This window comes from Cebus imitator, unplaced genomic scaffold (assembly GCF_001604975.1).
Source record: "Cebus imitator isolate Cc_AM_T3 unplaced genomic scaffold, Cebus_imitator-1.0 Scaffold241, whole genome shotgun sequence".
Classification (NCBI taxonomy): Eukaryota; Metazoa; Chordata; class Mammalia; order Primates; family Cebidae; genus Cebus; species Cebus imitator.
Window position 1 is genome coordinate 2,348,928 of NW_016107556.1, and position 17,332 is coordinate 2,366,259.

Genomic DNA, 17,332 nt, shown 5'->3' on the forward strand with positions numbered 1-17,332 from the left:
ACACACACACACACACACACACACACACACACACACACACACAAACTGTTCTTAGCCATTTCAGTGTAGAAATGGCTTCCAAAAACACTCCCACTATCCATTGCACTGAGATAGCCAGGATTTTAGCATGGAGATGAAAGATCAAAACTTGTATCACCTATATGAATATAACCTGAGGTGAGTGGCAGTAGAATTATGGCAGTGATGGAGGAGAAATTAGGATAAAGTGAACAGAGCCGGAGCTACTCTGAGGAAAATTATCAAATGATTAGACGTGCAAACTTGTGGTTAGATGTGGTGCTTGCCTAGTGTCAAAATGAAAGTTCTATCCTGGATGATGCAGCAAACAAGTTAAAAATGCAATGTAAGTTTTTCCTTTTGTTCACAAAGCTCATGGAAACAAAATAGTAGGTTCTTTCTGTTTGTTTATGGAGCACAGTCTTGCAGCAGTATTATCATCAACAATATCAACAACAATGTATATGAGAAAGAAACTTGATAGAGGTTTTTCCAAATTTGACACAATGTTAAAAACTGACATATTAAAATAACAAGTTGTGACTTGGGAGGCATATTTCTAAATTTTCAATAACAAAAGCAAATTTCAGTCAACTACACTGGAGAAAAACTAATCTTTCTTATTTTCTATGGCAACGATTACAAAATTGTTATCCTAGGGAGAGGCAATCAGACCAAATTTCAACCCAAAAAGGCAGGAAAGAAAGCATTAGAGAGGTGTGTCAGGCACTTAATAAAAAAAAAACAAAACTATTTTAGTCTTCTGAGTTTTGTGGTATCTGTCATATCTGTTGACTTTCAAATTTTTAAGTTGCTGTGATATTTTTCCTTGTACTAAACAAATGCAGCTTTGTTTTTATAATTTATTATTTTCTCAAAGCAGGCATTCGAAATAGTATGAGCTTCAAGGCCCAGAAAACTGGGATTCATTTCTAGAATCAGGCATTCCTTGACAATTAGGCCTTGCTTATATAGCATTATCAACTCACTTCAGTACTCTAGTTATCTTTCATACTGTCGTGTCTTCAATTGGAATTTGCAGAACTCATCCCACAATGCCACAGGATGAGCCTAAGGCCACAGTGAACATGATGAATGATCAGGAGAGGACATTCATTTATGTTGTATCACATGGTGTGCAATTACATGGCATTACATGCTTTTCTGTCTCTACTATCAACTTTTTATTTTTTATTTTTTCGAGGCAAGATATCACTCTGTCATGCAAGTGGCGTGATCACAGCTCACTGCTGCCTCAATTTCCCAGGCTTAAGTGACCTCCCATGTTAGCTCTCCCCTGCCACTCTAGCTGGGACTACAGGTAAGTATGCCACCATGCCCAGCTTATTTATTTAGAGGGTCTCAGTACACTGCCCAGGTTGCTCTTGAATGCCTAGGCTCAAGCAACCTCCCTGCTTTGGCCTCCCGAAGTGCTGGGATTATAGGTGTGAGTCACCATGCCCAGCCTTTACTACCAGTTCTTGATTTAATCATCTATATGAGTTGGCACCGCATCCTCAGCCAGCCACTATGGCTGCCTACAAGCTCTCTCTAGGTGCCAATCCACCACAGAGAGAGCATATGGAACCTCAGGAACCGCTTCAGTGGCTGGTACAATGCCAACCTGAGCCCAGTGGGCCACGAGGAGGCAAAGCACCACGGGCAGGCACTGGGAGATGCTGGCTATGAATGTGACCTCTGCTTTACCTCAGTGCAGAATAGAGTGATCCAGAACCTCTGGACAGTGCTGGAGGCCATTGATCACATGCGGCTGCCAGTAATGAGGGCCTGACACTTCAATAAGCACACTACGTGTGTCTGACCAGACTCAATAAAGCAGAAACTGCTGCAAAGCATGGTGAGGCCCAGGTAAAGATCTGCAGGTGTTCCTATGACATCCTACCACCTCTGATAAAGCCCAATCATCCTTTCTACACCAACATCAGTAAGGATCATAGGTATGTAGACTTCACTGAAGATCAGCTGCCCTCCTGTGAGAGTCAAAGGACATCATTGCCAAAGTGCTGCTCTTTTGGAATGAAGAAATAGCTCCCTAGATCAATGAGGGGAAATGGGTAGTAATTGCAGCCCATGCCAACAGCCTTCTAGCCACTGTCAAGCATCTGGAAGGTTTCTCAAGAGGCTATCATCGAGCTGAACCTGTTGACTGCTATTCCCATTGTCTATGAATTGGAAAATGACTTGAAGCCCATCAGGCACATGCAGTTCCTGGGGGATGAAGAGACTGTGTATAAAGCCATGGAGGCTGTGGCTGTCCAGGGAAAGGTCAACAAGTGAAGGCTGGCGGACAGGCTACTGTCCCCAGGAGCAGCCTCCCTGCCTGTCACGTCCCTCTGTACCTCCCTCCTGCACATGTCACACTCATCACATCTGTAGGCATCTTAAGTTACAGCTGCAGATAGGGACAGGTGGCTCCCATTTTCATTTTAGCCATTTTGTCTCCTGCACCCACTCCCTTTACAACCTAGTCAGAATAACAGTTCTAGAGCATGGGTTCTGAGTCCAAGCTGAGGAAAACCTCTTCTTGTCCAAGAGAGTTGAAAGGTAGTGACACGGGTTCTTGCCAGTGCTTTGTTTACTAAGGATTTGTGGGGAGGAAACATGGTAAGCCATGACCAATGGGGAGAAGCAAGAGAGCCTATCTGTCGCTGGAGCCAGTCCTGTGGTCTTCTGAGTCAGGCTATTGCCTGGGGGCTCTAGTAATTCCAGTGGAAGATGAATGCAACTTGCGTGGTGACGTGACAAACAACGTTTCCTCCCTGATCCCAGAGAAGCTGGTTCTAGAAGGTTAGGATCAATCCTGACTTTAGTGCATGTGTTACATTTACTATTATAAAAGTATAGTGTATATAAAAGTATAGCACATATAAATAATCCAAAACAACAACCCTTCTGGGGCTTCTCGTGGCAGTTGAAATAGTCCCACACGTGGTCATCAGAGAAAAAGCCATTCCTCAGACCAATATGGGATAAGCTCCTTGACCTCTGATGGGTGGGAGAGTTCCCTGCTGTGTTTTAGAATCCCTCCCCAACCTAGTTTCATGGCAGTGAAATGCCTCTTGGTCTTGTCCAAGCGTGTCTTTCACTAACTGATTTCCGAATCATGTTCTAGTTGCATGGCCTTGCCACAGCGGCCCAGTGTTCATTTGAGCACAGCTGTACTAAATTCTTTTTCCAGATCAATATAATAAAGGAGCGAGGTGCAATAAAATAAATCATCTATACATCATCTTCAGTGCAAAGCTCTATACCAACAGAGAACACGCACATGATAAACGTGGAAATGAGAAAAGTAAGAAGTAGAACTCAAGAAAGAGAAAGAAGGAAGGAGGAAAGGAAGAGAGGCAGGCTTGTGAGGATGCCAATGGAAGAAAAAAATTATAAAAATGATTTACACTCTATTTTACACATCTTGAAGGTGACTACAATGACTTTTTTTTTTATTTTATATTTTAGGGTATGTGTATGTACCTCAAACTTTATCTTAATTCTTTTTTCTTTGGTTTGTTTTTGACATAGGGTCTCACACTGTCACCCAAGCTGGAGTGCAGTGGTGCAAACATGGCTCACTGAACCCTCAACCTCCTAGTAACAAGTGATCCTCCCACCTCAACTTCCCACGTAGCTGGGACCACAGGTGCATGCCACCATGCCTAGCTGATTTTTTAATTTTTATTATTTATTTATTTATTTATTTATTTTGTAGAGACAGGATCTCACTTTGTTGCCCAGGCTGGTCATGATTTCCTGGGCTCAAACGATCCTCCTGCCTTGGTCTCCCAAAAAGCTGGGACTAGAGGCATGAACCACCATGCTTGGCCTTTTATTTTAATTCTTTCAACTTTTATTCACTTTCAGTTCAAAACATTTCATATTCAATCTGTTATTTTACTCAGTATTATTCTCACCATCATACTGCTTTTAAAAACCAACTAGAATATTAACTATGTTATGCAAATGAAAATCTGTGAATTTAATCACAAAGAGCGGCCCAGAAGAGCCACTAAATCCTACAACATCCAATGGGAAAATTTGGAGAATCCTATTATATTCAATAACTTGTATACCAGTGCCCAAAATTTAATATAAATTGAACTGAATCCTACATACAACCCTTTGTAGATTCTATCAATAAGACATGCTTTCATAAAAACTGGCAAGCAAAAAAAAACAGACTACAGCCCAATTTTCATTTCATTTTCTTTTCAATGAAACACTGTGAATATAGTGGCATCACATAAATATTTATCAAACTCTATAATTCTTCCAACTGTAATGATTAAATAAAAGTGTCTTTCGAACACGCATACAAAACCCTAGCAGAAAACCATTTTTAGAAGACTAAAATGAGATGCAAGCTATCTGAAGCCATGAAGGGCAATAAATTTATCCTGCTACCTTCTGGAGAGCCACAAATATATAGAGCAATCATCTGGTAGTTTTGGTAATCTCTGCTTACTAGGATCTTGAAATTCACTGTTTGATAACTGAAGAAATAAAAACAATGCAGCATCTCTTGGAACTGGGGAAATAAGGACCCTGACCTGACAGGCCACTAAGCAATTGAAAATGTCTATTATTAAATAGAAAAGGAAGACTGCTTACAGAGAAAAGACCACACAAGTTTCCAGGTTGTAGGTTTGCCAACTTATTTGGATTACCTCTTTATGACTGTCATTATTTTTTTCATTTACTAGTTACACAGGGACAATAGCAGCTCAAGCCTGATACACAATGCAGACATAATTATAGATTTGAACCAACACTCCTCTATTAAAACCTAAACTGCCGTCAGCCAACAGTTAAGAAAAGGTCAAGAAGAAGGTACCTGCTGAAAAGTAATAAAAACATTTTGTTCATTATTTTCTAGAAGCTTCTAATCGTTTCTCCCACCTGGCTTACATGACAACTACTAAGTTCAGCAGAATGTTGTAGGACTCCTCAGGGAAACATTAATTTTTTTTTTCTCTCTCTCAAGTAATTATGGTCAAAAAATCTAGAGCCAAGAAAAGTTTCTGCTGTCACTTGATCATAACTTCATTCCTCTCCTTGCTTGCTCTGGTCTCAAGGGGAAAATTTAAGGGCAAGCCTGGGCCAAAATGCAACAAGCCTCTTGTGATTTAGATGGGCGGGAGTAAAAATATCATCTCAAAAAAAGAATGAGGACAGGGGACACCATTTAGTCTGGATTTGTCATGAATTACACCAAAGCTGCCAAATAACATTGGTCTTACTCCCCAACTTGTCAAAGAGGAGTTACCAAGCAAGTTTGGGGAAAAGAAGTTGGAAAGATTAACAACCAGCCATAAGACAAAATATGATGTCTGGTGCTTCTGAATATGAGACAAAAGAAGTTTGTATTACATTATGCAAGAGATGCTACTGTAAGAATTAATCACCCTTTTAAATATCTGGGCTGAAGCTAATGGTTTCTTCAAGGACAAAGAGCTCCTCAGTTTTTTCAAACAATAAAGCTCTTCCATTTCTTGGTTTTCACTCACCCACTCTTGACTATGATGATTAGAGACTTTGGCCGAAGAATATCAGACTTAGTACTGGCAGTTAGTGAACAGTTCTTCAATTGAAATAAATAAATAAAAGCTATTCAATTGTTTGCCTTTATTCTTTCCTTGGCCACCAGCTGAAATAAATCCTTCTCCCCGTGGAAGATCAAAGTACAGCATCACAATGTTTGAGAGCTTCAAAGATCCTGCTATCCTACCAACTGGCCAAAACCCTTTTTTCTATGTCTGGTGGCACAGCGTCTTTAGCAAAACTAAAGTTGTCCTTTCATGGGAGAAAAGATGTGGAGAGCATAAGTTAGATGGGAAGATGCAGTCCTCTGATTTCACTTTCTCACCTTATAAAATGAAAGCCCTGGATATTATCTCTCTACTGTTGTTACTGAAATGTACCAACACATCAAAGCAGTATTACAGAAGCTGTAGTAGAAATTGCTAGAAAATATCAGTATTCAAAATATTTTAAAACTTAAAATTTGTTTTAGAAATATTTAAATAAGAAAAATATTTTATCAGTCAAGGTCCTGGCAGAAAACAGATGGCACAGTCAAACTGGGTAATGAGGAACATTTAATAAATAGACTATTTACAAAGGAGTGGGTAGAGTTTAAAGAAGTAAAACAAAACAAAAATAGTGCAGTAATCTAGGGCTAGTTACAGCAAGGAAGGGTTACCACCCATCCATGGAGGAATGCATCCAGCCCACAATAACCAGTGTAGAAAGAGTCAAAGGGATGAATATCCTGACCAAGAGATGTCACACAGCAAGAGTCCACTGGCCAAGGAGCCTCTGGGCACAGAGCAGAAAGAAGGGTGAGAATGGATTGAGAGAGGCAAATGGAAGAGAGTCAGCCCAACTCTGAATACAACTGTAAAGCTATACTTATTTATTGTTGGAATAATCTGTTCACAATATATAGTAATTAGCTTGGCAGTAATTAATGTGTGTGAAATGCCTCTTCGGTTTGTCTATTTGAATTCAAAGTGTACATTAGGTCTCCTAAGCCTCTGCTAGTTCTATGAAAACATTTGGAATAAAGAGCATTCTGTGCTCAGCTATGCTGGAGAAATGCTTTCAAGAGCCTCAATACAAAGAAAGGTAAATGTAAATTCATAGGCACTGGGCCTGTGAGTCTTTCCTTGTAACACCAGATATACAAAAATAAAAAAGTAACTGTCCATACCTCCTGGGATGAGTGAATGAGACCAACTGTTTGAAGCACTTTGCACAGAACTTGGCGCACAGACAGATGGTGCTCAGTAGATGTTAACCACTGTTGCCGCTGTCATCAGCATCATCTCTTGCATCTGCATTCTGACCTCTCAGATACCTATGTCTTACACCTGTTCCTCTTTGTGTCACTAGTGCCTGGCCCAGTGCCTTACACACAGGTAGTACTCAGTTAACATAAACTTATGAAGACAATTGTGAGAGGTGTCATATGCTATGTCATGCTATTCTATTGTTCAGTAATTATTCACTCCTCCTTCTTTCTCCCCTATTGGAAGAGTGTCATAGTCAGTTTAAGTTGTTATAAAAAAAACATACCTTGCAAACTTACACTGGGTAATTTGTAAGCAACAGAAATATATTGCTCACGGTTTTCAAAGTGGGAACCTCCAGGGAGTCAGGAGTGTTTGGGGAGGGCTTGCTCCTCACAGGTGGCACCTGCTAGATGTCCTCAGATGGCAGAAGAGTAGGGGAGCTAGCTGGAGCCTCTATTACCAGGACATGAATCCCATTCATAAGGGCGGAGTCTTCATGATTCAATCCCTTCCCAAAAGCCCCACCTCTTAAAACTATGCATTTGTTATTAGGTTCTAATATGAGCTATGTGGGGACATAAACATTTAGGAAGTAACAAGGAATATTCTTTTCTGCCCCAGAGTGCTAAGGATGGCCCCATGACCTGCTTTGGCTGATGGAATGTGAACCAGTTTTGAATAGTGCCTCTTAAGGCACTGCAAATTTGCACCAGCCCTTTTGAGCTCCTGCCTTTCACTTTGAGAATATCACATCCCAGAAAGTGAGTACCCCTTCAGCCTGGATCCTGGAATGCAAAGGCATGTGGGCCAGATCCTAAGTCAATCCAGTCCACCTCAGTGCTGTTTCAGCTGTTCCCCCAGAGTCTGGGCCAAGAAAAAAATATTTCCATAAGCCAGTGGAATTTCACAATGGCTTGTTATATAGTAATAACCCAGGAAAATCTGACAAATTCATATGAGTAACAAGGTTATGATGGCATGCTGGAGAAGAAAAGAGGGAAAATAGCGAGATTTTGAGTCCATTACACTAGAGTTCAAATCTCAGCTCTGAAAACTACCAGATGTGTGACCCTGTCTGGACAAGCCTCAGGGATCCCTACCTTGTTGCATTACTGTGACAAACAGAAATAGTCCCTAAAATGTACCTTGCACAGTGCCTGGCACAAAACAGATATTTGATAAATGTATGAAATAATCCAATTAGTAATGATGGATGGCAAAGTATCTTCCCAATTATCTATGATTAAAGTGCCAACTGGAAATTGTTAATCTCAATTAAATATTTCTTTAATTAACCTCAGATAAATAGAAAGGGTGAAACATTGCTCAAGTTTGTAGCTTACAAAAAAGTTTATAGAAAATTACATTTTTAAGTATATACTGTGCTCTTTCCAAAATGGTGTAAAACCTCTGAGTAGTCAAGAATATGAATCCCTGTTGTATCAAAGAATAAGAATGCATTCTTTGTGAAGAAAGAAACAATTAAATTGCATCTTCCAGACTAGTGATTTAAATTGTGATCAAATCCACTATAGCTGGGGAGGCCTCCAGTTAATCCATTTACTGTGAACATTATTAAACATATATTAAATGCTGGTGCATAGCAAAGATTTTCAAAGGTTTGGTTTGGTTCGCAGATCTCTAAGAAAGTCAAGAACGTAAAACTACTAAATGTATCAACTAATTCCAGCATACACAGTTTCACAAAATGTTAAGCACTACAATTACTGAAGCACAGAAATAGATTTTTGATCCATTGGGAAGGCATTCAAAAAAATATCACCATGAATGAATAAAAAAAGATTTATTTGGATTGCAAAATTCAGCTAGTAAAGAAATTTATCTAAGACATGAGCTCAAGTCTCTGCCTCTCAAAAAACTAAGAAAAAATATTTTACATAAAAGGTATAATCTGGTAGCCACTGTCTGAGAAGCTAAAGTAAATTTAGGGTAGTGTTTGCCAACCACATGAGGAAGAAATGCTTGAAATGCTTAAATGAAGATTCCTGGGCTCCCACCCCAGAACAAACAGCATGAAGGTGATGACTTCTCTTATTGGACACAGAATTGCTAAACTTCTCTTTAGCCCTCGCATCCCCTGGAAAAAAGTCTAGGCAGTCATTTCTCATCAGCTCTGTGGGCTTAGATTCTAAAATCTACAAGTGGTGAGAGGAGAGGAAGGAAGATGATTAAGATTATATACACGGCCAGGCGCCGTGGCTCACGCCTGCAATCCCAGCACTTTGGCAGGCTGAGGTGGGCGGATCACGAGGTCAAGAGATCAAGACCATCCTGACCAACATGGTGAAACCCCGTCTCTACTAAAAATACAAAACTTAGCTGGGCGTGGTGGTGCATGCCTGTAGCCCCAGCTACTCGGGAGGCTGAGGCAGGAGAATTGCTTGAACCCAGCAGGCGGAGGTTGCAGTGGGCTGAGATCGTGCTACTGCACTCCAGCCTGGTGCCTAGTGATAGAACGAGACTCTGTCAAAAAAAAGATTATATAGACACTCTCATCTTCATAAAAAATCTCAACAAGCCCAAACCCTTTTTCCGATAATGTAGAAAAAAACCCAGTTGTGTTTTCTAAGGGATGGAAAGAGAACAAAATAATAAAAGAGGAAAGATATTGCTACTATAATTTTAAAACTATGAAAAAATAATGAGAAATATGTAATGAAAGGAAAGGGCACTGGATTAGGATGAGATGTGTGTTCAAGATGCAGCTAATACCCTCCAAAGGGTATGTGACCTTATAAACTCACTTAGCTACTCTTTAACTGAAAGGAATTAATGTTTATAGGAAAGAGATTTTTAAGTCACAAAGAAATATCAAAATGTAAGTATCACTGATGACAAAAGTTTTATTTTTATTTGTAGTTATTACTTATTTAAGATAAGGTCTTGCCCTGTCACCCAGGCTGGAGTACAGTGGCGTAATCCCTGCTCACTGATGTCTCGACCTCCTGGGCTCAAGTGATCCTCCTGCCTCAGCTTCCTGAGTCAATGGGACTATAAGTGTGCACCACCACACCCAGCTCATTTTTTGTATTTTTTTGTAGAAGTGGAATTCCACCATGTTTCCCAGGCTAGTTTGGGACCCCTGAGCTCAAGAGATCCACGTTCCTTGGCCTCCCAAAGTGCTAGAAATACAGGCATGGGCCACCATGACTGGCCAATAAAAGTTTTTTTTTTTTTTTTAAATATATAATCCAGAATACGATGAAGCAAATGCAAATACACATATTTTATACATAACACCCAAGTTAGAAGCATTGTAGCAAATTACCTGTGGGAAAATCTAGGCCACTAATACCAAATTGTTCCTGCTTTTCACTGTATCAAGTAAACCAAAATGCAAATTCCTGGCCAAAAAAAAGAAACAAAACTCGGTGTGACTTGATGCAGTCATCTATATAGCAGTGGTGAATGATTCCGCTCGAGCTTTTCCTATGACCTACCTACCCACATTTACCTGAGTCTCAAAGCTAAGTTCGTCACTGGAGAGCCATGCAAACAATGGGACTATAAAGAAAACAGGAAGATTAATCAATGACCAGTACCATTAGTCAATAAACCAAGGGTTGCAAGGATTTTGAAATCTGTTTAATACTTTATTGCCTTACAGATTTTAGCTCAACACCAAAATCAAGTGTAGTTGGAAACATGCAAGGAAACCCCTTTCACTTGAGATGGGTGAAAGCAAGGTATACTGCAGTTGCACAAAGCTAGGTTTGAAAGTAGGCTCCACGTGGCCAGGTGCGGTGGCTCACACTGGTAATCCCAGCACTTTGGGAGGCTGAGGTGGGCAGATCACAAGGTCAGGAGCTTGAGACCAGCATGACCAACATGGTGAAACCCTGTCTCTACTAAAAATACAAAAACTAGCCAGGCATGGTGGTGGGTGCCTATAATCCAAGCTACTCAGGAAGCTGGGGCAGGAGAATCACTTGAATCTGGGAGGCAGAGGTTGCAGTGAGCTGACATCACACCACTGCACCCCAGCCTGATAACAGAGCAAGACTCTGTCTCAAAAAGAAAGAAAGAAAGAAAGAAAGTAGGCTCCACGTTCTACATCTTCTGTGAACTTTTCAATTCATGAGTTGGTAATTATCAATCCAACCTCATGGTACTGTTGGAAGAATTAAATAAGGCCTACCTATAAAACCCTCTGTACGGTATCTGGCACACTGTAAGTACCACATGAACTCATTATTATGAGTAGTAAAGTATTAGTACAGAATAGGCACTCAGTAAAGGCTAGTTCCAATCCTTTATCATTTTGTACTTAAAAGGCAGAAATATATTCCAACCAAATTACAAGGGACACATAATAACATACAGCACGTGGCAAAGTCAGGGGTGAAATTTCCTAACATTGACTTTTTCCATCTACTATAGCTATGGAGATCAATTTTACAATTTTCACTGACCATAATTAGAGCCTACATATACAAAGTTATCATTTAAACTTGGGATGGTATATATAGATTTCTTGCTACCTAATATTTAACATAGTTTCTTAAATCATTTTTTCTGGTATTATGGATATACAGTTAGTATGTCTCTAGTGACACCTTCCTACCACCTGCTCTAATCATCATCAGCATCATGATCATCAATGGGATGTTATGAACTGAATACATGTGTCCCCTACAAATGCAAACTCTGAAGCTGTAACCCTCTATGGGATGTTATATAGAGGTGGGCCTTTGGGAGGAAATTAGGTTTAGATGAACTCATAAGGGTACAGCTTTAATGATGTCATTAGTGCCCTTATGAGAAGAAAAAGAGCAGAGCCTGATCTCTCTGCCTTGTTGGGACACAGCAAGAAATTGGTAGTCGGCAAGCCCAGTCATCTTGACTGTGCTGGTGCCCTGATCTTGGACTTCCAGTCGCCCAAACTATAAGAGGTAGCTGTCTGTTGTTTAAACTACCCAGTCTGTGACATTTTGCTCTGACAGCTTAAGCAGACTAAAGGAGCAAAAGCACTCTACCAGTATTGTTTGAATGTATCTAATGTATATAAATGCGCTCTGAAAATGTTAAGGTGATAATATTACCATTTAAACAAGACTAGAGAAGACACAGCCCCTCACTTGAGATGTCTACAATCTAAAATCTAGGAAAATGCACAGTGCTAATAAAGGAACAGAAACACACACATACACAGACATACACATGTGTCCAGGCACAGGAACATTTTGAAGACAAATAGCAACAATAACAAGTATTTTTTTAAAAACCCCAATCTTTATCTATGAATAATAACAAAGTAGGTCAGAAGCAATGAAAATATTGAAACAATTTTGCCCCATATTTTAAAATGTTTTGTAAAAAAAAAATCTCGTCTTACAAATAACATCTTGAAATCAATTTTTTATAAACAAAATTAATAGCAAGACTCATTTATTCCATTAGGAAAACATTTGTAGAAGCACACCTCGTTATATCAATGGAGCATACAGAGTGCAAATGCCCATCGTTCAAGGACCAGATGAAACCATGAAAGATAAAAGACCAAGCAACTCATACAATATCACTTCTGCAAAGCCTTACTGTAAAGGGAAAGATTCCTATATAAGAACCATTTGAAAATCCATTTCACACTTCTAACTTAAAGCCAATTCAAATGTAATTTACTTTATCAGACTCCTTCATTTAGAGAGAGTCAGGAGTACAATCAACAGAAGTGACAATTACTTAGGCTTATCAAAAGGTGACCTGGTAGCAGTAGTGCTGAGCAAGAAAAAAAACAAAAAACAAACAAAAAAAACAAACGAACTGGGACTCCCACTGGAAACCACGGCTGTTAGTGTATAAACAGATCTTCTAACAAACCAGAACATTCTAAGGAAAAGCATCTACGTGCGTCATCTCTGCACCAAATGCAACCTCATTTGTCATTCTATTTTACTGCCCTAAACATCCCTTTACTTTTCCAATGTTGGCCATTTAAAAGAGATGAAACAGCACTCTTGGCATAAAATACTACACTTACCACTCTCGTCGTCTATACTGAATCTTCCGAGACCACTGCCATCCCTGATGGAGTACTGGATCTCTCCATCCCTTCCGGAATCTTCATCTAGAGCAGTCACCTGCAGGACACTTGTCCCAATGCGTGAGTTTTCTTTTACAGATCCAACGACAGCAAAGTCTGGGAAATAGGGAGTGTGGAGGTTTTCATTGACATCCACCACCTCCACCTCAACAAAGGAAACAGACGACAGAGAGACAGGCCGCCCTTTGTCTTTGGCCCGCACGGTAAGGTTATAGAACTGCTGCTTCTCATAATCCAGCTCTTTGCTCAAGCGGATGGCGCCACTTGCTTTATCTATTTCAAATCTCCCATTGTAGTCATTGACCAAAGAATAGCGCACTTGGCCCCCCAATCCAAGATCTGGATCGTGGGTCTCAAGCCAAGCAATGACTGTGCCAACAGGGAGATCTTCAAGAACCTTCACACTATAGCTACTGGGAATGAAAGCTGGGGAGCAGTCATTGACGTCATCTAAAAAAACCTTAAGAGTGACAACTGAAAACAGCTGCTGACCACTTTCTGCCTTGTCCCTGGCTTCTATTTTCAAAGAATAATTGGCTTTGGATTCCCGGTCCAACTGATCAGCTACATAAACGATTCCAGTTGAGCTATTGATGGCAAACTGCTGTGTATCTGTCAAGACTGAGTAAGTCACTTCACCATTAGAACCTAAGTCTTTGTCTCTGGCTTCCACTTGAATGATTTCAGTACCAATGCTTGAACTCTCAAGAATGTTAACTGAGTAACTGTCTTGAATAAAAACTGGGCTATTGTCATTAGCATCCTCCACATTGATGGTCAGCAGTCTCCATGATGATTTCTGTGGATTACCTAAGTCATAGATGGTGATATTAAGGAGATAGAGGTCTGTGTGTTCTCGATCCATAGGCATAAGGACTTTAAGCTGCCCAGTCTCCATATCAATATTAAAGCAACTATCTGTATTTCCATCAGATATTGTAAATAGCACTTTTCCATTGAAGCCAGAGTCAGCATCATAGGCTTTAATCTTCAGAATGTTAGCACCAACTGGCAGATCCTCCTTTACAGCCACATCAGAAGGAAAAGACTTGTCAAAATGTGGTCCCTGCCTATTAATTGAATAAAAGTCAAGAAATCCATCTTCCAGATTCAGTTTTCCATTTGCTTTTGCCTTAATGAGTAGTTTCTCTGCCAGCTTTTGAGCCACACGAGTTTCTCTGCAACTGAAGCTCTTTGAAGACACCTTCCCATGTAGGACTGAAATGTTAATAGACATGGGATCTGCAAGATTCTCTCCATCAGTTGCTGTAATTCTGAGGGCAAAATTGCCATTTTTAATGCCAGAATTCATCAGTGATTTTTTAAGCTGTAAAACACCAGAGTCTGGGTTTAAATAAAAGAAGCCAAGTTCATTTCCAGAAATGATTTTGTACTTCACAAGTTCAAGTTCATCAATATCGATCGCGGAGACTGCTGTGATGTGACCACCGACTGGAAAGTCATATGAAATAACTCCCTGGCAAGCCACTTTTTCAAAGAGAGGGCTGTTGTCATTGACATTTCCTATTCGAATAGTCACATTGACCTCACTTTCATGGCGGTACGGTGAACCCCAGTCAGAGGCTCTAACAATGAATCTGTAAATTTCTGGGGAGGATTCAAAATCCAGTTCTTCAGTTGTGCTAATAACACCTGTAAACTGGTTAATGGCAAATGGTAACAAATTCAGGCTGGCAATACTATAGGTGATGTACCCATTTTCTCCTTTATCCTTATCAGAAGCCGAAACCGTTAGAACGCTGGTTCCCACAGGGACGCTTTCATTCACAAAAGTATCATACAGTGGTTGCTGAAATTCCGGGGTGTGATCATTCGCATCTTCTATGCTGATGGTGACTTGTGCTTTTACATCTCCTTCTTTATTTGTCACCTCCAGTTTATAAACCTCCTTCTTAACAGTATTCAGTGGCTGTGCTGTAACAATCAAACCTGAACGAGGATTAATTTTAAAGTACACTGCATCCTCACCAGGAGATAATTTGTATTCCACATCTATCGGTTCAGGACTTAATTTTACTACAGCAACCACGACACCAGGAGGGGAAAATTCACTTATGCTCACATCGTACACTTCTTTTTCAAATCTGACTGGGACAGTGTCTCTTCTGGGGTTTCCTATGTGGACTGTCTTTAATGCTGAAAATTTCTGAGGCGATCCCTTGTCTTTTGCCTGAAGAGTGAGGTTGTAGCCATAGGGAAAGCTCTCCCAGTCAATCTGCTTCCTCTCCTTAATCTTGTACTCATTCAACCACTTTCCTTCCTTAGCCAGAAAGAACTGATCTAAAGGATCCCCAGCCACGATGGAAACAGATTCGATTTCTCCATTGGCCCCATCATCTAGGTCATCAACTGTCACCACGGCATATGTCGGCTCTCTGTCCAATGAGAAAGGAACGTGAGTGACTACATGGATTGTTGGCACATGTTCATTTACACGTTCAATGTGAACATAAAGCTTTGCGGTACTGCTGACTCCATTGTTTCCATACAGTTTCATTCCCCGGTCCACAGCCAAAATTTCCAGATCATACCTATTCTTTTCATCATAATTTAATCGGCCACTTAAGGAGATGACACCACTCGTGGGGTGAACTGAAAAGAGATCAACTTTATTTTTAAAGTAGTAGTAGAATTCTCCATTGGAACCAATATCTGCATCTGTTGCGGTCACCTGGGCGACACTAGTCCTTAGAGGTGTGCTTTCTGCTATGGTAACGGAGTATGTTGTGGGTGAAAACAGAGGTCTCAGATCATTCATATCTAAAACTTGTATATTCACTTTGGCCCATGCTTCCAAATCCTCTCCTCTGACCGAACCTTTTACTATCAATAAATAATTATCCTGGATTTCCCTGTTCAATATGGCAGAATTGCCACCTTTAGTTCTTATTCTGAGAAAACAGAAATCTGCAATGATGACTTCCTCTGCTTTGAAAAAGCCTTCCTCGTCTCCGGACACTATTCTGTACTTGATATCCCAGGACAGATCTATTAAGGTGATGCCCATTCTACTCTGGCTGTTGACATAGGTCCTTGCTGCTGAATTCTCATACACGGTAGCATTATAAATGGAATGTGTGAAGTGGAAGCCCAGGGGTCCAGTCCCTGGTAGCCCCTGGGAGACAGTGGCCAACAGCTTGAAAAGCAGGAGGATGAGGCAAGAAGGAGGAGGCCGTGTGCCCACACAGTGTCCCATAATTATATCCATCACATCATACTTCCATCCTGGAGGGGAAGAGAAAGAGAAAAGATAAATTATCCTAGAAGAAGTGGGAGGAATGGAAAATAACTATTAGGAAACCGTGCTTTAAAAAAGCGTTATCATAAAATCTTTTTACTAAAGTAGCAATATAAGAAAAAATTAGAAACCTCACCACTACTAGGTAATAAGGAACCCAAGATTACTAGAATTTAGCCCTATCTCAGAAGAGTATTTTCAAGCGACACTTCATTTTAAATAACACTTTTATACTGCTGACAGGTTGTTCACTGGCACAAGATTTCTTACATTCTGAAGGTCAGTGTGGAAGTATGTATTGGAGACCTTAAGTGCATTTACCTTTGACTTATAACTGACCTTGCAGTAATTATCCTATACAAATATTTAGACAAATATCTGTTATAGCACAGTTTAAAGTAAAAAAAAAAAAAATAGAGATGCTAAATGCCTCTCAATAGAGGACAGAATAATTCATGGTGTATTCATAAAACATTATGCAGTCATTAAAAATAGAGATATAAAAGATGTACATTTTCAGATGTAGTAAGATGTAATCCTAAGAAAAAATGGTCATCAAACAGTGTAAGCATGAGTTACATAAACATCTCTATGTGCAACTGAATCGTTTTATTTAAAAAGGATTAACTGTGTTGTGGGACTTGGTGGCATATTTGCATTTTCTAATTTTTCTTCAATGAACATTGTTCATCAAGAGTTATATAATTACTTTTATAATTATGATCTTTTAAAAAAATGCTTTAAGGTATTACCATCTTTTATTGTGCTTACTTTAAAACTGATTAAGGTTTATGCACAATGCCATGCCATAAAATGAACAAAGTGTCAAGTAACAAAGCAGGGACAATAATCCCTGAGAGGTTACACGACCGCAGTGATATCCAGAACTATTCACAACAAGGGAGGTCAGAGCGATTTCTTACCAGAAAAACTTCAGAAATTACAAGAGATACTTCCCATTATTTTCCTTAATGACTATTAAATTTAGACAGTTTCCACAGTTTCATGGCTATGTGGGTTAAAAGATAAAAACCTTTCCCTACTTCAGCCAGTAAAATCAACCAAGGAGAAGGGAGAAAGGAGGTATTCAACAACAAAAAGTGAAGTCTATTTAAACCCAAAGGATCAGATTTTTAGAACCGCCAAATATGAGTTCTTCCATCAAGTCTTATACTCTGCAAG

At 39.9% G+C, this 17,332-nt stretch overlaps 1 protein-coding gene and 1 pseudogene across 2 annotated transcripts in view; one reads left to right on the plus strand and one right to left on the minus strand.

Annotated features, from left to right (window-relative positions):
• FAT3 (FAT atypical cadherin 3) overlaps nucleotides 1-17,332 on the minus strand; it is a 670,902-nt gene that overhangs the window by 527,241 nt on the left and 126,329 nt on the right. For both annotated transcript variants that reach the window (XM_017498438.2, XM_037727841.1), the window contains exon 2: nucleotides 12,829-16,137. In XM_017498438.2, coding sequence (XP_017353927.1) covers nucleotides 12,829-16,120 — 3,292 coding nt within the window. In that variant the 5' untranslated portion in view covers nucleotides 16,121-16,137. The remainder of the gene's footprint in view (nucleotides 1-12,828; nucleotides 16,138-17,332) is intronic.
• Nucleotides 1,549-2,316, plus strand: LOC108282468 (annotated as a pseudogene).